Source organism: Mirounga angustirostris, unplaced genomic scaffold (genome assembly GCF_029215605.1).
Source record: "Mirounga angustirostris isolate CCGP_5_RB_7025 unplaced genomic scaffold, mMirAng1.0.hap1 SCAF_5, whole genome shotgun sequence".
Classification (NCBI taxonomy): domain Eukaryota; kingdom Metazoa; phylum Chordata; class Mammalia; order Carnivora; family Phocidae; genus Mirounga; species Mirounga angustirostris.
The window spans coordinates 176,477,629-176,505,063 of record NW_026991713.1 but is presented as its reverse complement, the minus strand read 5'-3'; the positions used below and the strand labels follow the sequence as shown (position 1 = coordinate 176,505,063).

General features: G+C 58.3%; 1 protein-coding gene across 5 annotated transcripts; it reads left to right on the top strand.

The window, feature by feature from the left end:
• On the top strand, positions 1 to 26,848 carry SLC29A4 (solute carrier family 29 member 4). Of its 5 annotated transcripts, none has more exons than XM_064593352.1 (12): positions 1 to 93; positions 269 to 357; positions 15,565 to 15,747; positions 18,324 to 18,455; positions 18,679 to 18,792; positions 19,191 to 19,319; positions 20,962 to 21,036; positions 22,390 to 22,637; positions 23,253 to 23,391; positions 23,505 to 23,692; positions 24,589 to 24,829; positions 25,768 to 26,848. In XM_064593352.1, the coding sequence occupies exons 3-12, from the start codon at positions 15,576 to 15,578 to the stop codon at positions 25,923 to 25,925; spliced, it is 1,596 nt and encodes a 531-aa protein (XP_064449422.1). In that variant the 5' UTR covers positions 1 to 93; positions 269 to 357; positions 15,565 to 15,575; the 3' UTR covers positions 25,926 to 26,848. The 5 variants fall into 5 exon arrangements, with proteins under 5 accessions (XP_064449422.1, XP_064449423.1, XP_064449424.1 ...); XM_064593354.1 differs by lacking the exons at positions 1 to 93; positions 269 to 357 and adding exons at positions 12,043 to 12,220; positions 15,174 to 15,275; XM_064593353.1 differs by lacking the exon at positions 1 to 93 and having other exon boundaries at positions 144 to 357.
• The last annotated feature ends 587 nt before the right edge of the window (positions 26,849 to 27,435 follow it).

The window sequence follows — 27,435 nt, the reverse complement described above, 5'->3', positions numbered from 1 at the left end:
GGAGAAGGGAGGCGGGCAGGGAGTCTTCTGGAGTCCTGACGGCTATGCAGTCCCCCTCGGCTCTACAGATGCAGATAGTGAGGTCCAGAGAGGGTGAGCTCCCCGCCCTGGGGCACACAGCCTGGGGGTGCCAGGGAGCAGTTCCCCGAGATTGCTCCAGTGTTTTCTCAGCACTTGGGAACAGATGGCTCTAATTCCCACCCACGGAAGCCAAACATTTTCCCTGGTTACCCTGCTAATTTGCTCATAAGCCTCCTCTTGTAAACAGAGAGTACAAAGGCTCCCGCGAGCAGCGTGCCTGACGAGCAAATTCTGACTCCACGGGAAAGGCTTTAGGCGGAGCACAGCAAGCCCCAGGTAAGGCCCAGGTGTGGCTCAGGTGTGGCCTCGGCCGGCCAGCCCATCACGAGCAGGGTACCAGCTCGAGGCGCAGCCAGGCACCGGGCTCCAGCCCTGGTTCTGCCCCTTCCGCCGAGGCTGGCGGGGGAAGCTTGGGCCAGCCTCTGGGGCTCCCTGCGTCCTCCTGTCATCTGCGAAATGGGCGTCAGATCAGTAGGACGTGAGACAGCATGTAGGGGCTCTGGGAACGGAGGTGTCTGTGAGAATCTGGTCACCTTCATCTGGTGACACTGGGCTGGCGTCACTCTGAACCACCCCCACCCCAACCCCCCACCCCCCATCATGGACAATAGTCCACTCACTCAGCCCCTTTCACTTTGGGAGCCCTCCTCCAGGCCCAGCCTTGCCCCGAGACCCAGAGAGCAGCTAACGCCTCAAGATTCTTAGCTGTGTGATGCTGGACAACTGGCTTCACCTCTCTGGGCCTTAGCCCCACCCGTAAACCAGGCTGTCGTTGCAGGAAGGATTGCATGATGCCTGATACCCAGTGAGTGCTCACCGAAGTCAGGGGAGGCTCCTTGGAGGAGGGGATGGTGGCCCAGAGCCTTTGCAGATGAACAGATATCTGGTGGGGTAGAGGGGAGTGTGCGATGACAGGTGGGCCCTCCAGGTAGAGGGAACTCCGTGGGTAAAGCTCGGGAAGGAGTCGCCTCCCTGTGGGGGAGGGGAAGCCACAGGAGACTGGGTGTGGCTGGGTGTCGGGGAGGGGGTGCAGGGGCTCGGTGGGCCAGGGAGCCAAAGGTTTGGACCTGGCGGGGAGGGAGGAGTCGGGGCTCGCAGCAGGCCGCAGGACCCCAAGCTTCCCCCACCGCCCCCTCACCCACAGCAGCCATAATAAAGAGCTCTTCCTGCTCAAAGCTCCAGGAGCCAGGCCAGGCAGCTTCTGCCATCCTGGCGGGCCTCCAGCGGCAGCGGCGGCCCTGGGAGCCTTTATCCCAGCCTGCTGGCCGGCCTGGGGTGTGCTGAGGGGTGGAGACCCGGGAGGCCACTTGCGGCTTGGGGGCCCCAGTCCCGGAAGGCTGGCCAGGGTGCCACGCCTTTGATCTCCAGGCCTGGGGTGTGGGGGTCCCAGGCGCGACATAAGCTACAGGACGGACAGGGGTGGCCAGGTGGGACGAGCCTCAGCCTGGCCTTGCCGTGTGACCGGAGCCTCCCCCCGTCCTAGCTTCCCCCCGAGTCGCCACCGTGAGGATTTGAGCAGAGCCCGGCTCCTAGCAGGTGTCTCTACGTGTCCACCCCCCCGACTCCGTTCCCGCTCAGCACCACCCGGGTGTCTTTGCCCTCTTAGGAGAGAATTATGGGCTTTGCTTCTTTATTTGATTTGCCTTTTTTGCCCAGATGGCTGGGCCTCCTCTTCTCCGGAGTCTGACAGCGGTGTCCATGCTTGGAGACGGGGCAATATTCTGGGCTGACTCTGCGGCCTCGGGGTGACGCCAGCCAAGGGCCTTCTCCTCTCTGGGCCCCGGGGCCTGGGCAGCTCCAGGGGCCTTTCTGTCCGTGGTCAGAGATAGGTTTTGCCGCGTGGTCTCCGGGGCCTAAGGTGCCCCAATAATCCCGTGTCCCGGGGCCACTGTGAGCCCGAAATGCGGTGCATATGCGGCTGAGACCCACCATCCCACCACTCACCTGCCGGCTTCTTCATCTCTAAAAGGGGGCTCAGGGGCACCCCGGTCTGTGCAAGAATCAGAGGAGGTGAGGGGCGCCTGGGTGGCTCAGTTGGTTAAGCGGCTGCCTTCGGCTCAGGTCATGATCCCGGAGTCCCGAGATCGAGTCCTGCATCAGGCTCCCCGCTCAGCGAGAAGCCTGCTTCTCCCTCTGACCCTCCCCCCCTCATGCTCTCTCTATCTCAGTCTCTCTCTCAAATAAATAAATAAAATCTTTAAAAAAAAAAAAAAAGAATCAGAGGAGGTGACATCGGTGAAGGCTGCTCCCTGCACCAGGGGGGCACGGAGGAGCAGAGACCCCCGTCCCTCTGCGATCTGCTGAGCCCGGCCCTGCCCGGCGTGTTCGTGGACAGTGGCCCACACAGCCTCCCGCCCTCTGCCCTGGGGAGGCTCCCACTCCCTCCCTGGCTGTGTCCTGAGCAGGCCCCACACTTCGCTCTCTGTCTGGCTCTCGGCTGCAAGTACCGGTTGATGGGAAGAGTCTAATGGGCTTTAAGTTAATAAGTTGGGACTAAATTAGGTTTGAGCGCCGTAGGAAGTGGATGGCGTAGCCGCCGTGGCCCGGAACAGCCCCGCTGAGTGGGGACGGGCAGGCAGGGGCACCGTGAGGCGCTCTTTATTCTTCTTTCTCCTCCAATATTTTATTATGAACATTTTCAACATAAAGAAGATCCAAAAGAATTGTGCAGTGAACACCCAGATGCGCTGTCTCCATTTGCTCTGTTAGCTTTCTAGGACAGCTGTCCGTCCCTCCGTCCCCCTCGCCAGCCACCAACCCATCTCGCTGTTTTTAATGCATTTCTAAGTCAGTGACAGACATCAGTAAACTCCACCCCTAAACACGCTCATCATTAGCTAGAGGTCAATATTTGGTTTGGGTTTGGGGTTGTGTGTGTGTGTTTAGGCAGAATTTATCAACAGTGAAATGCACAAATCTAAAAGGGACACTTGCTGAGTTTTGACAGATGCACACACTGTGTAAGCCTGAGCTCCACCAAGATACAGAGCATCACTATCACCCCGGATAGTCCCCTATGCCCCCCGCGCTTCCCAAGGGGCATCACCATCTTCATTACCTGAGAGCCGTGTTGCCTCGTCTAGAACGTCCTATGAATGGATGTGTGCCCTTCTGTGTCCATGACGCCTTTTCACTCAGCACAGTGCTCTTGAGATGCCTCCTAGTTTTGGGGGTACCAGTCGTGTGACCCCTTTTATTGCTAAGAACTACACCATGGACTGGAAGGACCACAGTCTAAGTACTCATCTCCTGCTGATGGATGCCTGGGCTGTTGCCAGGTTTTGCTGTAGACAGCAAAATCTCCAAGGTGCCACTGTCCAGAGTAACAGACGTGGCTGAGAAATACTCCAGGCCATGCTCGAAACTCTCAGCCAGATGGAAAGGCTTCTAAGAATCTTAAAACTTGGACTCCCTCTGCTCGACTAGAGGGCTTCTAAAACTCTTAAGTGCCGTGTCCCATAGCCCCAAACAGAGAGAAGATGTCTCAAACTGATGTGTGTGTTCGGCTTTTACCCATTGGAGGGTGTTGTAATCTGATACACAGGAAGCCCACGAGGTTTTCAAAGGAATCATACTGACCTGGACTGAGTAGAGCTGAGCCAAACCCCCGCTGGTGGGGTCCGAGGCCAGCGAGCTGACCTGTCGCCCACTCACCCTATCAGCCATTCCCTAAGGGTGAGTGGGAGGAAACAGGTGGGAGAGATCACCTGACTCAGAACACCTTAGGCTCTGGGTTCTAGCCCTGTGGGCACTGAGGAATCATGGGGGACAGTTAGCAGAAGAAGGACACCTCTTTAGAAAGCTCACTCTGCATAGGAAGTGGGTTGGAGGGTGGAGTGGTGAAAGCCAAGAGACCAAGGAGAAGGCCTTGGGAGCCATCCTACTGAAAGACGATTCTTTACAAAAATTTCTGGAACATCTGAGGCCATTTAGAACAGCATGTGGAGGGGCACCTGGGTGGCTCAGCTGTTAAGCGTCTGCCTTCGGCTTGGGTCATGATCTCAGGGTCCTGGGATGGAGCCCCGCATCGGGCTCCCTGCTCGGCGGGAAGCCTGCTTCTCCCTCTCCCACTCCCCCTGCTTGTGTTCCCTCTCTCGCTGTGTCTCTCTCTGTCAAATAAATTTAAAAATCTTTAAAAAAAAAAAAAGAAGAAGAACAGCACGTGGAATTTGGCAAGTGAGGACAGCAGGTGCCCTGGCCCCTGGCAGTGGCAGCCCCCCACTCCCTCGGTCCACAAGGCAGACCCCAGCACGGCCTCTCTCAGCACTGACCTGGCTTTGCCACAGGGCCCAGACGACAGGACAGGCGTGCCGCGGGCACCTCCCGCCCTCCCGCCCACAGCCTGTCACCTGCTCCTCTGATGGGGCCTTAATTGGCTACATTTTTCATCCTGGCAGATGGCTGTCCTCCAAGGGAGGGTTGCTAACAGGGTCGGGAGGACAGACATCAATTAGCAGAGTGCGCGCTGCTATCAGTGAGGCCCAGGTGTCCCTGGCAGTGACACCAGGCCTGGCCCCGAGCCTCGCTCACCCTGGCACCCCGCAGGGAACCCTTTCCTGGCCCTGCACTCACTCCCAACAGAGGCACCATGAGTAACGGCAAACACACAGGATGCAGGGCCACAAGGCTCAGCATTGACCTACCGGCTAGGGACCTTTCTGGGCCTAGGTCTGCTCACACATAACCTGGGCAAGGATGCTAACAGTCCCATGTCCTAGGAGAGCTGGGAGATTTATTTGTTTTTTAAGATTTATTTATTTATTTGAGAGAGAGAGAGAAAGAACACACAGTGGGGAAGGGCAGAGGGAGAGAGAGAGAGAGAGAGAGAGAGAGAATCTTGGGCAGGCTCCACAACCGGCATGGAGCCCATTGTGGGGCTCAATTTCACAACCCTGAGATCAGGACCTGAACCGAAATCAAGAGTCAGACGCCTAACGAACTGAGCCTCCCAAGCATCACGGCCCCACTTCCTCCTTGACACCAAAGGTTCCTTCCTGCTCTGCAGAGCCCACAGCTGGATAGGCCCTGAGGAAGGCTCCTGACCTGGCCAGCTGAGGGGATGGCCCGCCCCTCAGCCCTGAGACCTCCTCAGATACACCCACCTCTTCTGCCACTGCCGGCCCCTTCAGCCCCCACAATACAGCCCTGAACTCCCACACACACAACCACAAGCCCCTGCTCAGATCCTTTGGACACTGGGCAACATCAATCACATGCCCAGACTTTGGCCCTAATCTAAACCCCAAAGGTTCTCCAGTTGTTCCAGACCGGGGGTCCTTCACCCCCAAGTCCTCCCATCATTTGGTGCCGTGAGGAGTCAGGGTGCAGAGAGCATGGGAACCAGGCAGATGAGGCAGATAAGATCTCTATCTCGTAAACATGTGTATCGCTTTCCATGAGAAACACGTACCCGGCAAAAAGCATTACAAATTGACCTGGGCTTATAGAAACAGTGGAGAAACAGAGAGGAACATTCAGGAACACTGTTCAATATTCTGCTACATTTCCTTCTAGTCACTCTCTATGTGGTGTGAGTATTCTGCGTGCGTAATTGTGTATCCTGCGTGTCCCACTTTAAAAATGTAAAGTGTAGGGGCACCTGCCTCTGTCAGTTAAGCATCTGACTCTTCATCTCAGCTCAGGTCTTGATCTCAGGGTTGTGAGTTCGAGCCTCATGTTGGGCTCCACACATGTTGAAGCTTATTTAACAAAACAAAATTCAAAGCTTACAAAAGGCTACAGAAAGTTAACTAACTTGAATTTAAATTAAAAAAAAAAAAGGCTACAGTAAAAATAATTGTCCCTTCTCTGACCCCAGCCCCACAGTCTCCTTTCTCCAAGGCAATCACTGTTACCTGCCAATGGTGCATCCTTCCAGAACAACCTGTGTGCAGGCAAGCACATCCATGTATGCTCTCCTTTGTAACACAATGGTTTCATACTCTACACACTGTATTAGTCAGGATCTCCAGAGAAACAGAACCAATAGGATATGTGTGTGTATGTGTGTGTATATATATATATATATATACATATATATGTATAAATATAAACACATATAAATCCATATATAAATATAAACACATATAAATCCATATGGATATATATGGATTTATTTTATGGAACTGGCTCACACAATTATGGAGACTGGCAAGTCCAAAATCTGCAGGGTGGGTCAGCATACTGGAGACCGAGGAAGAGCTGATGCTGTGGCTGAAGTCCAAAGGCTGTCTGCTGGCAGAATTCCCTCTTGTTCAGGGTTGATCAGCTTTCTGTTCTATTCAGGCCTTCAACTGATTGGGTGGGGCCCACCCACATTATGGTGGGCAATCTGCTTTACTCAAAGTCCTTGGATTTAAAGGTAAACCTCATCCAAAAACATCCTCACAGAAATATCCAGAATAATGTTTGCCCGATATCTGGGCACCATGGCCCAGCCAAGTTGATGCATAAAATTAGCCATCACACATATTTTTTTGAACCTTGCTTCTTTTTTTTTTAACAACAATATATCTTGCAAATTGCTCTATATCAGTACAAATAGAACTGCATCATTCTTTTTAATGATTGCATAGTATACCATTGTATAGATACAGCTTTGAACAGATATGCCAGTGTAATGTATAAATTCTTAAAAATAGAATTAATGGAACAAATGATTTCTGCACTCTGATGTGCCAAATTCCTTTCTATCATAGAGGTTGTACAAATCTACACTCCCACCCCACCATGCGGGAGGGCCTCTTGCTCTCACCTTGCTACGACCTACTTCAAACTTTGGTTTTTGCCAAAATGCTAAGAGAAAAATAGCCTCTCAATATAGTTTTAATTTGAACTTTCTTATTAGGTGTAGAGTCGGGCAATTTTTCATATGTCGAAGCCACTGTGTTTTGGGTTTTGTTTTCTTTTGTAAATTGTCCGCTCATGTACTTTACCCATCTTTTCTATTGGTTGTTCGGTCTTTTCCATTTTGATTTGTAAGTGCTCTTTATATATTGAGGAAGTAATACCCATCATATGTGTTGTCATATGTGTTGCAAATATTTTCCCCACTTGGACATTTAGCTTTTTCATTTTTTCATAATGGGTTTTTCCATGCACAAGTTTTATGTGTTTAATGAAACAGTCAAACGTGGTAGTCTTTTCATTGATGGCTGCTGAATTTTGTGTCTTATGTAGAAAGAACATTCTTTCTATAAGATTATCAAAAGCAAAAATCTGGAGTTTTTTCTTGTTTTTGTTGGTGGTGGTAGTTTGGGCTTTAGCTTTGGTATAAGGCATGAGATAGGAATCCAATTTTACTTTATTTTATTTTGTTTTCAGATTGTCACCCCTTGGTGCAAACACCTCTCACACAATAATCCATCTTTCTCCCATCAATACAACAAGCTACCTTTGACAGTGTGTGCATTTGGATTGACTTCTGGAACTGCCTTCTGTCCCCTTGATTGGTTCATCTCGTGAAAGTCTAGCCCACATGGCTGTCAGTACAAGAGCTTTGTTTTAGGCTCAGTATCTAGCAAGTTTATCTCGACGCCTTCTCCTTCTTCTTCTTTAGTCTTTTCTGGGCTCATTCTTGCAAATTCATTTTCTCGTATGAATTACATGATCAGTCCTTCCAAAAGAAGGACATCTTGCTGTTATTTTTACTAAGATGATGTTAGATCAGAGGATTGATTTAGAGAAATGACATGTTGGTCACAATTTTTAGTTTTCCTGGGGAAGAACAGGGCATGACTTTACGTTTATTTATTTTCTTCTGGGTGCCTGGCAAAGGTTTCTCTTTCTTTCTTTTTTAAATGTCCTTTTACAAGTTTCTCATATAGGTATTGGATGTTTCTAATTAAGATTATTCCAGGGATAGGGGACACCCAGGTGGCTCAGTTGATTAAACATCCAACTCTATTTTTTTTTAAGCTTTTATTTATTTATTTGGGATAGAGAGAGCACAAGCCATGGGACAGAGTGAGAGGGAGAAGCAGGGTCCCCGCTGAGCAGAGAGCTAGATACAGAGCCTGATCCCAGGACCCTGGGATCATGACCTGAGCCGAAAGCAGACGCTTAACAGACTGAGTGTGCCCCTAAGCATCTGACTCTTGATTTCAGCTTGGGTCATGATCTTGGGTTGTGAGATCAAGCCCCACATAGGGCTCTGCGCTTATTGAAGATTCTCCTTGAGAGTCTCCCTCTCCCTCTGCCCCCTGCCCACGCTCTCTCTCTTTCCCTCAAGTAAATAAATAAATAAATCTTTTCAAAAATACATTATTGCAGGGATTTTTATCTATTTGGTTGCCAATGTGAAAGAATCTTTTCTTTCATTTCCTTTTTCTGATTGTCTCTTGTGCCTCAGGTGGGAGAGCTGTGGAAATCTCTTAAAAGGTTTTCATTTGGGTCACTTGGATCTTCCAGCTATATAATCCTGTCACCTACAAATAACAATAATTCAACTTCTCTTTTCCGATTTCTAAATGTCTTATTTATTTCTCTTGTCGAGCAATATCAGCTAGGACTCCGAAGTGGGGGAGGGCAAAAGGGCAAATACCAGAGGTGAGAAATCTTACTTTTCGTGTTTAAAGAGATGTGCCTTTGACTTGCCATCCACATAAAAATGCACTAATTCCTATTTTGTTAGGGTTTGTGAATAATTAGGAATAGATGTTGGATTTTACCAAATGCCGGCCAAACGTGGTATTTTACCCATTTTAGTGTCCGTATCAGTGACCATGTTTTTTCTTTGACCTGTTCCTATGACGCATGAAGTCAGTAACGTTCTTATCATCCCCGTGTGGGCCACGTTGTAGACCCTGCTAATCAGTGTGCTCTTGAATTTTGTTCGCTGCTATTTCTTTTTTTTTTTTAAGATTTTATTTATTTATTTGAGAGAGAGAATGAGAGAGAGAGAGAGAGCATGAGAGGGGGAGGGTCAGAGAGAGAAGCAGACTCCCCGCCGAGCAGGGAGCCCGATGCGGGACTCGATCCCGGGACTCCAGGATCATGACCTGAGCCGAAGGCAGTCGCTTAACCAACTGAGCCTCCCAGGCGCCCTGTTCGCTGCTATTTCATTGAGGATTTTATACTGCTAGTCATAGGTGAGACTGGCCTGTTGTTTTCTTAGAGAAATCTGCCAAGCTGAGAAAGCTCTTCTTTCTTTTTTCCCGTGCTCTGCAAGAGTAAAGTTGCACACTGTGGCTCCTTCCTCTTTAAAACTTTGGTAAAATTCTGCAATTCTGTGAACCTGCCCAACCAAGCCTGGGGTTTTGAGCAGAGGGGTAATAGATCTTTAGCAGAATCCCCTAGTTCCTGTCTAGTAATTGTTCTATTTAGATTCCTTTCTCTTCTGAGAGCAGGTTGTCTGGCTCGTTTGTATTTTCCTAGAATATCATTTTATCCATCTTGTAAAAAATATTGTGGCCTAGATGCAAAGTGTCTTTTGTATTCCTGTTTCTGTGGCACTAAGCACTTGCCCCCTACCGGTTGCACGGTCTGGTGGTCCCTCAGAATCGTACATCCCGGGGGTGACTTAGGATTCCTCAGTGTGGTTACACAGACTTCCACTGGTTTCCCTGGGTTTTCCAAATATAACAATCACGTTGTCTGTCCCCCACCATGATGACTCTTCCTTACCCACTCTCCTAGGGTAATTGGGCTATATTTGCAATGCTTGGCTGTTACAATGCACATCTTCGTGTACAGTCTTTTCTGTATTTAGAATTATTTCCTTGGGCTAGATATTCTGAATCAAAGGGTAAGCATGTTTTTTAGGCCAATTTACTTTCCAGAAGGGTTGTTCAAATTTGTACTCCCACCATCAACCGAGGATTAAAAACCTAGGTCGGGTCATGCTTCTTCCTCCAGCTGAACCACTCCGGGGGCTCCCAGCCCTTCCCACTGCCAACAAGACCCCCCTCGGGCTGGTTTCTGCCCTGACCTCACCTCCCATCTCCCACCGGAAGGTTCTCCCTCCTCTGTTCCCGCTACACTGACCTTCTTTCTGTTCTTGAATATAATGAGTTTTTCTGGCTCCCGGCTTCGCCCTGGCTGTTCCCTGTGCCCAAAACACCCTTACCACAAACCGCCCCACAATGGGCTCCTTTCCGTCACTCCGTTCAGGTGTCACCTTCCCAGAATGGCCCTCCCTGACCACTAGGCAATGATGCCCACCCCATCCCCATGGTCACACACTATTCCACCATTCTGTCCTGTTGTCTTGCAGGCATTGGATGCTTCCTGAAATGGCTACTTGTTTGTTGCCAGTGTCCCCCATTAGACTGAGACCCCATGGGGGCAGAGACCCCAAAGTGTCTCCTGTAGGGAGAGCAGTGTCTCACACACACTGGATAATTTTTATTTACACCCAGGAGAGCTTGGTGTGTCTTCCTGCGTAGGCCCTTTCAAAGCTCCCGACCCAGGGGAAGCACAAGGCTCATTTACTTTAAGATCAATCACTTTGGGCCCCTGGGTGGCTCAGTCGGTCGAGCGTCTGCCTTCGGCTCAGGTCATGATCCCAGGGTCCTGGGATCGAGTCCTGCATCAGGATCCCTGCTCAGCGGAGGGTCTGCTTCTCCCTCACCCTCTTCCGCTCCTCTCTGCTTGTGTTCTCTCTCTCTCAAATAAATAAAATCTCAAAAATAAATAAATAAGATCAATCACTTTGATCAGCTGGCCATTTCCCCTGGTCCAAACAATACGAGACGAAGGGCAGGGGGTGAGTCCCACCCTGAGCTCACATCAGCACCCTTTCACTTGACTTCACTCAACGCAGCATAATTCAGCACCCAGTTCAGCCCACCCTTCAAACAAATGTTTGGCTTTTACTGTATGCCAGGCACTGCGCTGAGCACTGAGGATCCAGACAGAAATAAAGCAGGGCCTTACTCGCAGGGGGCTGCCAGTCTTTTAGAAGCGACGGGCAAGGCTTTGAGAAAAGGTGCCAACCACAGTTATGGGCTGACCAGTCCCTCCGGAGCTTACTGCTAGATGGCAGAGGTGGGTCTCACGGCAACAGGAGGAGCTAATCTGGTGAGAAGTGAGGGGAGGCATCCAGGCATGGGTCTGGCGGGTGCTTTGGCAGCCACCTCCTCTGATCCCATCCTGGTGGCTCGGTCCTGCATGAGGAGGGGGCTCGCCTGATTCCCACGGACACAGATCCCAGCCCTAGAGGGACCCAGGACATGTCTACTTCTCACCTGGGTCCTTTTCTCACCTTGTGGCAGGACCGCTTTCTCTGCATGGACACCCCCCTCCATCGCTGGCTCATGTCCTGTGCCAGGGCCCCAGGTGGGCTCCTCTCTGCAATGTCCCCCAAGCCTTCACACAATCTCTCTTAAAACCATGTTATAGAAGAATAAACTGAAGCTCAGACAGAAGTGTGGGAGCTGCAGCCCTCAGCCCTGAGAGAGGCTCCCATCTATTTGGGAGAAAACCGAGGCTCCCAAGCTGGGGGGAGGAGAGACTGGGCAGGGGCGGGGACCATGCGAAGGAGCCCCACAGAGCTCGGCGTCAACCCCTAGACCTGGCTGGAATCCGCGCACCTCCCGGTCTCCAGCCCACGGACTCCTACTCATCCTTCAAGACTTTGAGTCTGGCCACCTGCGTGGCCTGTCGCACCCACTAACCTGGGCACGGCAGGCCTGCCCCTCCCCAGAGGACCCAAGGCGGGAGGAGGGGGGCAGGGGGGTAGTGGGCCTGGGCACCCACGCGGGGAGGTGGGCATGGGGGTGGCGGGCTAGATCAGACGCACGTCACCCCGGCGTTGGCTGGGCGCCACCACGCCCCTCCCCGGGGTGTCGGAGGCGACGACCTCAGCCTCGGCCCCGCCCCCGCCTCTGCGGACTCCCCGGGCTGGGGAGGGCGGGGCGGGGCTCCGCGCGGGGAGGGGGGCGGAGGGGGAGGGCGGGGCAGGCAGGCGGGGCTCTGCGCGGGGGGCGGGCCGGGGCGGAGCGCGGTGGCCCCCGCCGCGCCGGCCGCTGCTGCTGCGCCCCCCGGACACGCTCGCCCACCCGGGCCCGCCGAGGACGCCGGCTGCGCTGGGCCCGCAGCGCGGAGCGCGTGGCGCGGGCGCCCAGGGGTCCCGGCGCGGGGGCGGCGGGCGCGGGCTGGGCCGGGCGCGCCGAGGACCCCGGGGCCCGGCCGTGCAGAGGTAAGCGGTCACCGCGGAGGTGGCGGGCGGGGACAGGGACGGGGATGGGCTGGAGCGCGGAGACCTGTCGGAGCCTTTGTCTGCGGCGCGCGCGGCCCCACTCCGCGCTCCCTCCCCCTCCGCGCCGGCTGGGGCAGCTGAGTCCAGGGGCGGAGGCACATGGCTCTGGGGACCCCGAATCTCCCACCCCACCCCACCCTTGTCCTGGGAAGAGGTCCAGCATCTGGACCGGGCCAGCCCCCCCACCATCAGCCCATCTGCGAGGACAGGACCCAGACCCGGGAGAGTGGCCAGTGGCCTCAGGCCATGCCCAGGTCAGGGAGCCACCTCCCTCCCTAGGCATGCCCAAAGGGTCCTTCCACCTGAAGTTCTTCCCTGGACCCCCTCTGCCCCATCTCACCTCATCCCCCAGCCAGCTCCCTCCTAACTCTTGGAAAAGCTGCTGTAAGAGGCAGGGCCTGTGTCCAGGGGTCACCTCGTGGTGGCCAGGGGAGTCTGTCGTTTGCCTAGGGGCACAGGCCTGGGAACCAACTTTGTTGCTGATAGAGCGGGGCAGGCGGAAGGAGCCTGGGGGATGCAGAGTGCTGCCAGCCCTGGGACCCCCAGAAACCAAGGCCAGGGAGGAAGGGGTGGCTCTGGGCTGTGGGAGCCGCCAGCCAGCGCCTGAGGCCAGTGCATCCACCTCTCCAACGGCAACTGCAGGAAGGGGGCGGCCGGGCACCTGAAACCCCCTTTTCTGTGGGCAGAACCAGCAGGGAGGAGTCGGGGCAATGTCTGGGCTCGGCTGTGGAGCAGTAGAGAACTCAGTAGGCCTAGGTACCGGGGGCCAGGGACATCCAGGGGTGTCCAGATGGCTGGGGCTTGTGGCCCACGATGAGTGTGAGGCCTGAAGACAGCCAGCAGACTGGCTTTCCAAATGGAATTCAGGTTCCTCGTCCCCTCTGGGGGGGACACACTGTAGAGGCAGAGCACAGCCCCGAAGGGGAGGGGTCAGCGTGGCCTTGGGAGCACATTCAGAAGCAGTGTCCACTCAGTCACGGTTGAAATGGGGGTGCCAGAGGCGCTCGATCCGGCTGGGACTCTGATGCCAAGCTGTGTGACCTCTGGCCTTGGCTCTATGTGCAAAGTGGGGGCCTGTGAGCCGGGCTTTCAGGATTGCTGGGGTCAGGAGCCCCCTCAGGCCCACAGCAGTGCCCAAAGCAGCGTCGTGTGTGACTTCTGAGCACCTCCTGTGTGCAGCCAGGCCTTCGGCCACCCAGCCACCCCCTCCCCCGATATGTGAAGTACTTTCTCACCCTCCTTGTCCACAACAGAGAGGGAGGGAAACTGAGGCCCAGGGGTGGCCCACTGAGGCAGTGACTGGTGATCTGTTGGCCAAAGACATGAACTGTGTCTTCTCTGCTACTCCCCAGGGGTGGACATTGAGGGGTCCTGGCAGGCTGGGGGGAGCCCGTGCACTCTTGGATTTTTTAAACTCATGTGTGTGTCCTTAGATTTTGACTAAAGAGGAACATGAGAGGAGGAGGAGTGGATTGGGGGACGATCTGAGGCTCCAGCTGTTGGTGTGGAGTCTGAGGGGTCTGGGGAGGAGCGAGTTGGCCTAGGCCAGGAGAGGTGGAGCGAGCCACCTCATGCACCCCCCAACTCTGCCACCAGTGAGGTCGTGCCGAGGGGCCTGGGGCCGCCACACGGGAAGCCAGAGCCCCCTGCCCACAGAAGGGCCCTGGAGCAGCACGTGGGGACAGTGGCGGGGCTGGCATTGTGGGTGGCACCTGCCTGCCTCACCGATGAGCCAGAGGGAGCAGTGGGGCCGCCTCCTGGCTCGATGCTGAGCACGTCCGCCTTCCGGGTGGCGCGGCCAGGCGTGGCCAGGGCACTGCGTCTTGGGAAGCTTTGCGGAAGACCGGTCAGGGGTTCGGGGTTCGGGCGTCCTCCAGGGCAGGGCTGGAGTGGATGGCAGGGAGGAGCGTTCCATTGTTGTAGACCACTGCTCTGCCCCTGGCCCCTTCCCCAGCCTTCCTGTCTGCCCCGGGGAGGCCGGGAGGGCGGGGCCCGGGGTCTCTGAGCCTCCTGTGTGGGATCCTGCCCCAGGCCACCGAGCAAGGCCACGGTCATCCAAACCAGGCCCAGCTCTGTCCTAAATCCCACCTGGGCCCCCCAGCTCCAGATGTGGCAGGAGGCCCAGGCTGGGGCACACTCAGGAAAGGCACTGAGCCTGCAAGGGGGTTACGCCTGCTTCCCAGCCCCCAGACAGAGAACCCCCAACCCTGTTCTCCATGCCTGTGGGAGGGGACTGGGGCGGCCTTGAAGCAGGACGGCTCCAGACTCCAAGGCCCCAGTAAAAACTCTGTGCAAAGTAGGAAAGATGGATACACGGGGCCAGCAGGAGGCGCTCGGTAACAGCGCATCAGATCTGGAGGCTGGGAGCGGGTAAACTGAGGCAGGAGAGCGGGAGGAAATGAGACAAAGCATGAGCAGGCAGAGGTGGAGGGGCGGTGACAGGCCAGCCGCAGAGACGACTGGAGTAGTCCTGGGCACATGAGATCCCTCGGGAAATGGGCCTTCTCCTGGCCTCTTCCGTGGGCTCCCGCACAAGCTCATGGGTGGGTCTAGGTGCCACGCTCAGTGCCCGATGCTCTAGTGTCCTGCCTGTGTCTCAGATTCTCCGCGAGGAGCTGCAATGAGATAAATGAATAAAAATCGTTAGAAAAACAAATTGATGGGGCGCCTGACTGGCTCAGTTGCTGGAACGTGCAATCTCAGGGTTGTGAGCTCGAGCCCCATGCTGGGTGTACAGATTGCTTTAAAAAAATAAAATCTTAAAAAAAAAGGAAAGAAAAAAGAAAAATGGATAACCCTTCTAGGGGAAAAAAACAAGACTCCCCCCACCCCCACGCCACAGTGGGGGTATTTCTCCATCATGGATAAATTAGCTTCTTCCTTTCTTTTAAAGGTAAAGGTAGTAGACTTGAATTGAAGCAAGAGAAACTGAGGCAAGACCAAAGGAAGGACTTCCCGGCCTGGAAGGTGGTGGGCCCCAGAACGGAAGGCCATGGTGCTTCGGAGTGTCCCACGGGCCTGGGTTTGGGTCGGGACGGCCCCCCTTACTGTCTGTGAGATGGGGGGTGGGGGGAGTGGCACCCTCTAGGCTCGCGTGGCCTCCCCGCCAGTAAAGTGAGTGAGCTCAGGCGCCTCCTCCCAGAGGGAAATGGTGCATGGGACCCTGAGCACAGTGCGGGTGTACACACCGTTCCCTAACGTCGGTTGCAAAGCCCCCGGGGCCGGGACAGTGGCCGGGGGGCCCCCCGCGCTCCCTCAGCCCGCCTCCTCTCCTCTCTCCGCAGCACGGCCTACCATGGGCTCCGTGGGCAGCCAGCGCCTCAAGGAGCCCATCACGGCGGGCACGCCGGACAGCAGCATGGTGATGAGCTTCAGCTTCGACGGCTGTCGGCTCGAGGAGGAAGCGGCGGGGACGGCTCAGGGCCAGGGCGGCGCAACCAGGGGAGTCCCAGGTTTCACGGACACTGGTGAGTTGGCGGGGAGGACCCAGGTGCGTGTCTGGCCCCGAGCCGGGATGGGCCGTGGGAACCCTCGGGGAGCCTTGGGTGGTCCCCGAGCGCAGGGCGCTGCGTCCGTCAGGAGGGATCTGCCGTGGGGACGATCGAGCCGCTGTCTCAGGGACCTTTCGCTGATGCCATGTGTCCGGGGCGGGTCACGGAGCTTCATCTGGTCCACCAGGCGGGTGGGAGGGCGCCCGGGGAATCATGCGCTGCCCCGTAGAGCTTCCGTCTGGAGGTGACCTGTTGTCGCTTTGGTCACCTTCGCTGGCCTCCCTTCAGTGGAGATGGGCAAGTGCCTGAAGGGAGGACCGATGTGAGGTGCGAAGACTTGATTTTTGTCCTGGCTGTGTGACCTTGGACCTCTCTTAGGTCCTCTGTGTGACCTTAGGACCTCTCTTAGGTGACCTAAACCTCTCTTAGCCTCGGTCCCCTCACCTCGAGGAAATGGCCAGTTGCCTTTGCAACCAGACTTGCTGGGTAGAGGGCTGTGTGCGGGGCTGATGTTGGACAGGTTTGGGTTCAGCCCCATCCCTCTGCCAGCTTGGGGACCTTGTCCGGGCTTTGGTTATGTCCTCTGTGAAAAGGGAACAGTCCAGGAGCCACACTCAATGTGGCTGCAGCAAAAGCCCCAAAACATGGCTTAGGGCTGTCTCTGCGCTCAGGAGGCCCCTGTGATAGTTCACTTTGGGGTGGCTGTAGTTTATGTTAGCACCACTCCAGGCTCAGAAGGAGGGGGGCTTATGCTCTGGTTCCGCCCCCTGTCTCTGCACATGGGAAGCAGAAGTCCTACTGGCCAAGCCCTGCCATGGGTTGCTCCCCTGTGCCTAGGCGGAGCCAGCTCTGGGCCCATCCCCAAGGTGCCAGGCATCCCCTGGCCAGGCATGGCACGAGATCGCGTGTAGCCCTGGCAGCCGTGGCCATAGAAGTGGATGGTGGCCATGGCAGTGGTGGTTTTAACTATAGTGGCCTTGGTGATGGTGGCTGGGTCACTCAGGGTTCAGCCAAGAAACAGAGCCCAGTAGGAGATAAGCTAGACAGATGGTAGACAGTGTTGTCGATATGATGCAGGTGTAGATATATATATATATATGTATGTATACACGCACACGCATATGGATTTATTTCAGAACATAACCAACTACAGTGGAACCTGGCTAAGGTGGTCTGAAGTCCATAAGGAAGTCTGAAGTCCTGCGCTGTTTAGGGTCTCAGGTCTGGGAAGACCTAAATGTCTTGCCTGATTAGGTCAGGCCCATCCAGGGCAATTTCCTTTTGATTAACTTAGAGGCCACTGAGGAGGGACTTTAATCCACAAAATTCCTGCCCAGCAGCAGCTCAGTCAGTGTCTGATTGAACAACAACGGATTAGTTCAGCCTGCCAAGTGGACCCGTAAAACTGACCCATCACAGTCCACCCCTTGCCCGGCTTGGCTCCCAAACACAGCTCCATAACCACACTTAATCTCCAAATAAAGACACTGACAGAGTCATGCCACCCCTTTACAACCGAAAACACGCTGACGCTTTCCCCGGAAGATGCAAAGCCTGGCATGCCTCGGTCGCACCTCTCCTCTGACAGCCCATGATTTAAATCCTGAGATTTAACACAGGTGCATCCTCTGTTAGACGATGAGGTGATAAAGGGCACAAAACCCAAGCTTTGGGTTAATACGCATACACAAAAATATTCCTATTGAGGTAAGGGATAAATACCCACAAAAACGGGCCTTCCTCGGGTCTGAAGGGGTCACGTGGCCGTGGCTGGTGTTTATAACTCCCTTTCTCCACTGCCCAGTCCTCGTCTTTTGCCCTCAGCTACTCAGCTGGTCATGCTGCTTTGCCTGGTGGAGTGACCCAGACCTTCATTTCTAAAGGTTAAGATCGGATCGTTACCGTTTTCCGTTGACTTCAGCCCCAGGGAGTGGAAGTCGTAGGAGATGCCGTGAGGAGCCTCTTGCACTGCAGGGATACTCCTATTCTGTTCCATCCCTGATAAGCCCCTGGTAGTCAGGATGAACTGCCCCAGCCAGGACGGCCACCCTCTTCTCTGCCTGTTGATTCAGGAGGAGCCCAACGTGGCCAGTGGCCGGTCGATGGGACTGTCGTGTGTCCGGGTAGAAGCGTTTCTCCCTTGGGAACCTGGACCCTCCCTTCGGGCCAGTGGCCGCGTTGCTGGCGGGTCTTTAAAGGTCATAGGGGCTGGTCCCACGTCCACGTGCGTGCTCCCTGGACGCAGGAGCGCTGACGGGGGAGCTCAGCGCCTTAGAGCATGGGCAGCCTCCCCAGCGTTTCGCCTCAGCTGTCTTCCAACGGCCATCCACGGTTCCGTGAAGCCAGCTGCCTGTGGCCGTGATGGCGATGGCCGTGGGTGGTTGCCATGACAGCTCTGGCCATGAAGCGGGGTGGTGGCGATGCCGGTGGATAGGCTGGCAGTGACCGTGGTGGTTGTGGGGATGGCGGTGCTACGCTAGACTCTGGTCCTGGCACAGTGGCCGTGGCTGCGAGGGGTCCGTCCCCCTCTTACCTGCTGCCTCTGGCTTCAGCGGTCGAGGAGCCAGTGACTGATGACCGCTACCACGCCATCTACTTCGCGATGCTGCTGGCCGGCGTGGGCTTCCTGCTCCCATACAACAGCTTCATCACCGACGTGGACTATCTGCACCACAAGTACCCAGGTGGGTCCCCCGCGGCCACGCCACCACCGCAGGCTGGCCGCCACCCTCCCGAACCCGCTCAGGGAGCCCGCGTTATTCAGCTGCAAGTCGCTGAGGGACTCGGGGCAGCCACGCCCCCTCTCTGGGTGGCAGCCGCTTTGGGGCGGGGTGAGGAAGCAGCGCCTGGCGGGGGTGGGTGCGGAGAGGGGGCTCCCCCCGAGCGCCTGCTGCCGGCCCCCCGCAGGGACCTCCATCGTGTTCGACATGAGCCTCACCTACATCCTGGTGGCGCTGGTGGCCGTGCTCCTGAACAACGCGCTGGTGGAGAGACTGAGCCTGCACACGAGGATCACCGCAGGTACGCTGCCCGCACACCTGGCCTGCCACTCACCTCCCCAGGTTCCCGGCGCCTCAGTCTCCCCATGTGTAGGATGGGCACACCTCCTAGGAACGTTACAGGGTTCAGTGAGCGAAAATAGGGTCAAGGCCTTTGTGCACCCCCACATTTTGTCCTGGGGCCCCGTCTGCTCTTCCTGTCCCCTTCCTCTTCGTGACGACATCCGGTTTCAAGGCCCAGCTCAAATGGTGCCTCCTCCAGGAAGCCTTCCAGGCACTTCCAAAGTGTCCCCGGCCCTCCCAGTATTAAGGAGAAAGGCAGACAGAGAGGGCACCTCTGACCGGGCTCTACAGGAAGGGTGGGACGAGGGGAGCCCCCGGCCCACTGCTCACTGCCCCCCTCTCTGGCCTCTCCCCTAGGCTACCTCTTGGCCTTGGGCCCCCTCCTCTTTATCAGCATCTGTGACGTCTGGCTACAGCTCTTCTCTCGTGACCAGGCTTACGCCATCAACCTGGCCGCTGTAGGCACTGTGGCCTTAGGCTGCACAGGTAGGAGCCTGAGCCGGGGCGCGGGCGGGGCTGGGGGGCTTGGCGCCGAGCCTCTGAGTGAGTACCCAGTGCGGGCCGTCCCACCCCAGTCCCGCCGCCTGCTGGGGGCGCCCCACACGGGGTGACGAGGGCTCGGTGCCAGGACGAGACGCATGCTCGCTCACCGTGAGCGCACACCCCCAGGGCCTCCTGCGTCCACTGGCACATCCTACACAAAAACGTGACCGCACACCGCACCTGCACGCCACCCACACGCGCACACTGCACATCCACAGTGCCTTGCGCACCGAGCACCCACTGCATGCCATGTGGGCGTTGAGGCGGTCCCGTGGTCGTCCCACGCATGAACTGCGCTTCGAGGACCATCTGCCCACGCCACCGTGTTCCTCTTGGGCCGTGGCTTTCTAAGTTATCTTTTTAACTTTTTATTTTGAAACTATTTCAAACCTATAGAAAGCTTACAGGACTAGCTAGTGCAAGGAACTCCATAGACCCTTCACGTCGGCTCGCCGATGGCTGACATTTTGTCACGTAGGCTTTCTCTCTGTCCCCCGTATAGATACGTATATGTTTCGCCCCTGAATACGTATAAATATAAAATAGTCTGTGTTTTCACCTCAAACCATTTGGGTTCAAGGGTTTTCTAGAAAGGCAGGATGTTTTCTAGAAGGCAGGACGTTTCTTCTATCGCGGTGGTACGGCTGCCCGAGTCAGGAAGTATAACACCGCACGGCGCTGTTCTCTGTGACCCGTGTCCGCACTTCACCAGTCGCCTCGATAACGTCCTTTATAGCGTTCTGTTCCTGACCCAGGATCCGATCCGGGATCACGCCCTGCGTCCACTGTCACGTCTTTAATCCCCTTTAGTCCCGCGTGGTCCTCAGCTTTCCTCTTCCATGGCAGCGACGTTTGGAAAGGACCAGGCCGGTTGCTTTGTACTTTTTCACACTCTTTTTGAGCGTTAAGAAAAACATGGCACGCCATGAGCCAGTGAACACATTTGCGTGAACGTGTGTGTTGATCCGTGAAATCAGGGCTCCAGGAAATAGTGTCCTCGGGTCTGTTTTGTTCTGTTCTATTTTGTTAAAAAGCAAATGCCGGGAAGGAGTAGGAGATCCTAGTTTTCCTAGTGTGACTGCCCCGGGGTGTCCATGTAGGCCACAGATTCGCCAACCTGCAGGGTCCGAGCCCAGGCATCTTTCCCGCCCTGGATCCTGCTGAATTTCTCCCCGTGTTGGTTAGGATGAGAGCAGGGAGGCTCTGGTAACCAGCTGGCCCAGAAATCTCAGTGGCTTCATAGAAAAACCACTCTTTCTGGCTCTCGATGGGTGTTTAGCACGAGGCCGGAGGCAATGCTCCACACTGTCGCTGGGAGCCAGGCCACAGCGGTCCCCATCTGTCACACGGGGCCCCTTCAGTCACTGCCGCTGGGGGAAACCCCAGAAGGCCATGGGGGCTTTTCTCCACCTCGGCCAGAAGTATGCATGTTGTTTCTGCTCATATTTCATTGGCCAGAACTAGTCACAGAGCGTGGCCCCTGGCACATGCTGTTTGGTGGGCAGGGTGGGTGGACCCAATCCCTCCGCCACCAGGCCAGGTGATGGTGGCATCTCACGGTCACTCCTCTGTCTCTCCCCCCAAGTGCAGCAATCCAGCTTCTATGGGTACACGGGGATGCTGCCCAAGAGATACACCCAGGGCGTGATGACCGGGGAGAGTGAGTATCTGCAGCCCCCCAAGAGGAACCCCCAGCGAGGGGCCACGCACTGGGCTGGGGACGGTGACCGCCGTGTCCCCCCGCCTGGCAGGTGGGGGGCAGGGACTCCAGGCGGGAAGGGGACGGCTGTGATGTGTGCACATTTGTACAAGGGTGCAGAGCTTTGTGATGTGAGCAGCGGGGGTCTAGAGGGACTCAGAGTGCTCGTGTGCCTTTGCGCGCTGTGTGTCTGCCTGTGTGTGCGTGTGCGTGGGGGTGAGCCTGTCCAGACCTCGGGGCCCCAGACCCGCGCGCTAACCTCTGCCCGGCACCCCCACTTGGCTTCTCAGACTCACTTTCCCAAGCCCTCCTGTTCTGTCCACCTGCCCCTGCTCAGCGAATGGCACCCCAGACCTGAAGCTTACCCAGCACCCTTAGACTTGCCCTCCAGGCTGGTCCCAGCACTCCAGCCCAGGTCCAGGTCGCCGGCTCCCCTCTGGCCCTGCTGCCCCCGCCCACGTGTCAGGGCCCCTTTGAAGCACCTTCCTCCGCACGTTCTCAGTCTTCCTTCCGTGCCCGCATGGGCCGGGGTCCACAGTGCGGTCCAGGCGGAAGCTGGGCCCAGTTCTCGTCTTCGGGGTGTTCTGCTCCTCTACCGTGTGGGAGGTGGCCAGATGCCCCCAGGGCTCCAAGCCTCAGGTCTGCGGGGTTTGGTTCCAGGAAGGCCCGGGGCAGGCGGATCGCTCCTGTGTGTTCCATCAGGAGGTGAGCGAGGCGGCTGCGTGGGCTGAGTTGGGGTGGCTCAGGCAGCCAGGAGCCCCACACGCTGGGAGGAGCCCACAGTGGCCACGGCCCGCCTCTGCCAGACGCTGCCCAGGGGCTCACGGTCATACCCCCCCACACATCCTGTCTGACATGACCCCACCGCCCTCCCTCGTGATCTCGAGATCACACAGCCCCACACCCACGCCTCCTGTCAGCTCCCAGCACGTGGACCAGTTGCTCCTCCTGAGCCCCTGCCTGCCCCCCGATCCTGCGCATTTTGGGCCTTTTTCTGTGACTTGTTTGCAGTTCTCCCACCGAGCTCTGGGAAGGCAGGGCCTGTGTCCTCTCTGTTCCCACTGTGTCCCCAGGGCGGGATGGTGCGAGGCACACAGCAGGCGCTGTATAAATGCTCCTGGGGTGTGTGTATGAGCAGACAGCAGTGCCCGGGAAAGGTCGTCTGAGCGGGCACATTCTGTGAACAGCTCCCTGCATGTCTGGGGCTCGGCTCGGGCCTGGGCTGGGGCAGGGGCGGGGCTGGGGCGGGGAAGGGCTGGGGGTGCCGAGTGGGGGCTGGGGCCCAGGCCCAGCACGGCACCCTCCCCACTCCAGGCACGGCGGGCGTGATGGTGTCCCTGAGCCGCATCCTCACCAAGCTGCTGCTGCCGGACGAGCGGGCCAGCACGCTCATCTTCTTCCTGGTGTCCGCGGGCCTGGAGCTGCTCTGCTTCCTGCTGCACCTGCTGGTGCGGCGCAGCCGTTTCGTGCTCTCGCACACCACGCGGCCCCGCGACAGCCGTCCGGGCTGCAGGGCCGGCTACCGTGTGCACCACGACGTCGCCGCGGGCGACATCCACTTTGTGAGTCTGCCGCGCGCTGCCCCTGCCGGGTCCCGGCCCGGCTCCTCCGGCCGTGGCCTCCGTCACGCTGTGCTCTGGGGCTCCTTCCCGCGGGCCCCCTTCCACCTGTGGACCCAGGCTCTTAACTCCGCGCGCCTGCGGCCTGAGGCCCTGCGGGCCGGCCAGAGCCATCCTGGGGGGCGGGGCGCCCTCTGGTGGCAGCAGGGCTGCACGGCCCCGGAGGGACAGCGTGGCGGCGGGTGCGGGGGCCCCTGGAGCCTGAGGGATGACCCCGGGGCGCCGGGCGGGAGGAGCCCCCTGCGCCCCCCGGTGTCCTCAGCAGCGAAGTCCTCCCAGAGGGGCCGCCCAGGGACCTGCCGTGTCACAGTGCTGGGACAAGGCCTGCAGTGGGGACAGGGCCCCTCAGTGGTCAGGGAGGTTCCCCAAGCAGCGGCCTCTGGGCGGAAACCTGACCCGAGTGGACGGGAGATGTGAAGGGTCCAGGGAAAAGCAAGTGCAAAGGCTCGGGGGCTGGAGGGAGCTCTGTGTTTGAGGGGCCGTGGGGGATGGGAGGGCGGGCAGGGAGCCGGGAGGGCCCCTCCCCACCCACACCCGACCGCCCCGTCCTCCCTCCAGGAGCACCAAGGCCCAGGCCTGGCCGACGGCGGGTCCCCGAAGGACAGCCCGGCCCACGAGGTGACCGGCGGCGGGGGCGCCTACACGCGCTTTGATGTGCCTCAGCCGAGAGTGACGCGGAGCTGGCCCTCCTTCAGAGGTGGGGGCGGGGGATGCGGCGGGCAGGGCGGTCCTCTGGGCATTGCGGGTGGCACCCCTGCCCCGGGGGCCCGCGCGGGCGCTGACCCCTGAGCCCTGGCCCTCCGCCCACAGCCCTGTTGCTGCACCGCTATGCCGTGGCCCGCGCCATCTGGGCCGACATGCTCTCCATCGCCGTGACCTACTTCATCACACTGTGCCTGTTCCCGGGTCTCGAGTCCGAGGTCCGCCACTGCGTCCTGGGCGAGTGGCTGCCCATCCTCATCATGGCCGTGTTCAACCTCTCCGACTTCGTGGGCAAGGCAGGCCTGCAGCCCCTCCCGGCCCCTGGGGGAAGAGGGGGCACCGTGGGGGCGGGCCCTTCGGGAGCCCTGGGGAGGGGCGTGGGGAGGGGCAGGCCCTGAGCTGAGGACACCAGCGGGGAGGGGGCAGCCGAGCCACGGCGCCATCCCCCCGCGGGCAGCCCCAGCGACCCTGCAGGGCGGCTCCCAACTGTGGGCCGTTCCCACAGGGCCGGCGCCAGCATCCTCCTCGTGTCTGTGCCCTGGAGCTAACGGGCCTCTGGGGCAGGTCTCCATAGACAGCACAGGGGGTACTCCCAGGGAGCAGGCACCTCAAAGGGGCCAGAAGGACGTGGGCAGAGTGCCCTGGGCTACAAGCGCAGGGTCAGGAGTTCCGGCTGGAGTAAGATCCAGGCTGCCGTCTCGGGCAGGCCTGACATGGGCCTTCTTCAGGTGAACGAAGAATGTGAGGCTCAGAGAGGGAAAGCCCTCTGCCCGAGGTCACACAGCAGAGCGGTCTGAGAAACAAGTCTGGTTCACGAGGGAGCAAGGCTTAGTTAGTGGGCTCGACCCCTAATCCTGCTACTTCCTGCTTCGAGAACTGTTGCAGGTGAACCTGACCCTCGCAGCCTCGAGGGCCTCATTTCTCAAGCAGGGTCAGGAGCCCATCCTGGGAGGGTGTGGTAAGGATTGAACGGGGTGGGGGGGGTCCCGTGCCGTGTTCAGATGGACGCCAGGCACGCAGCAAGGACCATGTGTTGCTGTCACAGGGATTTGGTGGATGTACTGGTCAAGGCTGACAAAGGACAGGGACACACCCGGAGCTGGGAGCGTCTGGGGACAGGGGGCTGCAGTAGGGACTGGAGGGGCAGTGGGCTCGGGAGAGACGGGGAGCCAACGCACCCGACTCCCCACAGATCCTGGCGGCTCTCCCCATGGACTGGCGGGGCACCCACCTGCTGGCCTGCTCCTGCCTGCGCGTGGTCTTCATCCCCCTCTTCATCCTGTGCGTCTACCCCAGTGGAACGCCCGCCCTGCGCCACCCGGCCTGGCCCTGCGTCTTCTCTCTGCTCATGGGCATCAGCAACGGCTACTTCGGCAGCGTGCCCATGATCCTGGCGGCGGGCAAAGTGAGCCCCAAGCAACGCGAGCTGGCAGGTAAGGCCCGGAGGCCCACAAAAGCCACTGCCACGTAGCCAACAGGTGCGTCTGGGTTGCAGAGTCAAGTCAGCCTCAGGGAGCTCACAGGGGCGGCACGTTCCCTTATTCCCTCATGCATCCCACAACTGCTCGGTGAGCCCCGACTGCGTGCCAGGCCCTGTTCTAGGCGCCAGGGGCATGGGGCAATGGTCCCTGCGCTTGTGGGGTCGTGTAGCGCATTGAGTGGTGGTAAGTATGACGGAGAAAAACCAAGCAGAGAAATGGGATGGGGTCGTCGGGATGGGGAGTTTGCAGTGTAAACGGGACAGTCTGGGAAGGCCTCCCCGAGGAGGTGACTTCTAGCAGAGACCTAGAGGAAGTGGTGAGGGAGCCAGCCCGGGGGCAATGCAAAGGAATAGCCCTCGCGAAAGCCCACGGCAGAGCCTGCGGTGGGGGGGGCGGGTGCCAGGGTAGGGGTGGGAGGCCCGAGGAGGGGCAGGACCCGAATGTTTGTTTGATGGTAGAGCCCACAGGGCCGGCGGGTGGATTGAGAGACCGGGTGTGAGACAGGGATCGGGGGTCGAGAAGGAGTCCCCGGGTTGGGGCTGTCCCAAGATCGCTGTCCACTGAGATGGGAGGGGGGTTGGGGGATGGGGCCCTGGAGTGTGTTCTGGGCACAGCGGTTCAAGAAGCCCTTAGACGTCCCGGATTGTCCATGACAAGGAAGCACGTGGAGAGGGGGGGCTGGAGACAGAGAGGCAGGCAAGGCCCGGGGCACCCCATGAGTTCACCGCGGGCGTAACGGTCCCTGGATGGCCGCCTCCATGGGGGGCGGGCCGTGGTCACTGCTCCATGCCCGAAGAGCCGCGGCGGGGACTCCGGCCCGGTGTCAATGCCGCCAGGGTGGTCCTCTGAGCGCCCCCCGCTGCCTTGCCCTGCCCTGCCTGCCGCCTCAGGTCCAGTGTCGCCCGCAGGGAACACCATGACCGTGTCCTACATGACGGGGCTGACGCTGGGCTCCGCCGTGGCCTACTGCACCTACAGCCTCACCCGGGACGCCCCCAGCAGCTGTTTCCACACCTCCACCAACTCCTCCTTCCCCGCTGGCCTCTGAACCAGGCCCGGGCACCCCCCTGCCCCCCGAGGCCCGAGGCCCCCCCCCGCCCCTGCCTGCAGTGCCTGTGGGGCCCCGGCCGCCTCCTCGTGCCAGTCACGCCCCCCGTCACTCTGGCCCCGGGGTTCTGCTGAGCCGTCGGCCACCCGGGGCCGCCCAGCACTGTGCTCCCCGTTCTGTCCTGTGCCTGCCCTTCACCCCCTGTGCGGTGGCCCCCAGGGTCACAGCCCTCCCCGGCCAGGAGAGGACCACCCCCATCCGTGGCCCCCGACCCCAGCCCTCCTCCACCAGGGAGCCCTCCTCAAGGACATAAGAGGTCCTCAAGGAGCGAGCCTCTCCCCTCCCCCGGTTCTTAAACACTGATTCTCCCAAACAAATGCACTTGCCATGAAGGAACCGTAGCCCGGGGTCTGAATGGCCTCAGACCGTGGTCTACGACCATAGCTTCGGCGCCGGCCTGGGTGCCCCCACCCCACACCGAGACCCCCCCAAGTACCCAGGCACCCACCTGACACCACAGGCCTGGGGGTCTGCACCTGCCCGGGGACCCCTGTCCACGTCTCTGGCTCCTCCATCTGTCTGTGATACCACAAGGGGACACACCCTAGCTGAAGTCACCGCTTGACTGAGACCTTGATCCTCATCCATTGAGGCCCAAGGAGGGACGGGAGTCCCTGCGAGGAGGGAGGGGTGCAGGGTCCCTCCCCAGCCGGGACCCTCGAACTGAGGGGATTCTGCAGCATCTTGCCAAAGACAGGCTTTTCCAGGGGGAGGACAGCCTGCCCTGCCACACCCATGGCACACCCGTGACCACCCCGCCCCTCCGTGTCCTGTCCCCCCCCCGTCTGTCCACTAATTGTACCGCACTGGCCATTAAAAGATGAAGGCAGAGAACTGCCCAGCTGCTGCCTCCAAGTCGCGTCTGTGTGGGTGGGGGCTGCCCCCGCCACCTCGCTCCCTGGTGGTGGGGGAAGGGGTCCTGGTGGGGTGGGGCCACCCACATGGCTGGGACCTCAGTCTTTCATCTGCAAAGTGGCCTGAAGTTCCTAGGGCGTGGGCAGGGGTGAACCAGTCCGGTAGCGGGAGGGTGTCCGTGAACCTGGTAGGGGGCGAGCTGGGCGTGGGAGCTGGAAGCATCAGGGGTGTGAAGGGCACCTTGGTGCTCCTTTGGCCCTCAGGTCAGGGAAAAGGGCTGCATCCCATCCATTTGAACGGGAAGACAGAAAGGGGACGGAGCTTGCCCCCTGCCCGCAGGGACGGAGCCAGGACCTGAGGCTGAGGGTTCTGGGTTCGAGTCCCGGCTGTGCTGTTGATTCGTGTGATATGAACAACTTCCTGTACGGTTTGGTGCCTTTGTTTCCCCAAGCAGGGGTGTTGGTCCACTCTGACGTGGGTCCCTTGGAGAAGGGTTGGGGAGGGGGGCTGGCCATCAGAGGGGCTGTGTTCCGGGCCTGTGGCCTCGGGGGCCCGCCCACCGGGACCCACTGGGCAGGCATCACCCCCAGGCCGC

Coding starts and splice junctions, on each gene's coding strand:
- SLC29A4 (XM_064593352.1), top strand. CDS start 15,576: ATGGGCTCCGTGGGCAGCCAGCGCCTCAAGGAGCCCATCACGGCGGGC. Junction 19,320..20,961: donor TGTGGCCTTAGGCTGCACAG/GTAGGAGCCTGA, acceptor TCTCCCCCCAAG/TGCAGCAATCCAGCTTCTAT. Junction 22,638..23,252: donor CCGCGGGCGACATCCACTTT/GTGAGTCTGCCG, acceptor TCCTCCCTCCAG/GAGCACCAAGGCCCAGGCCT.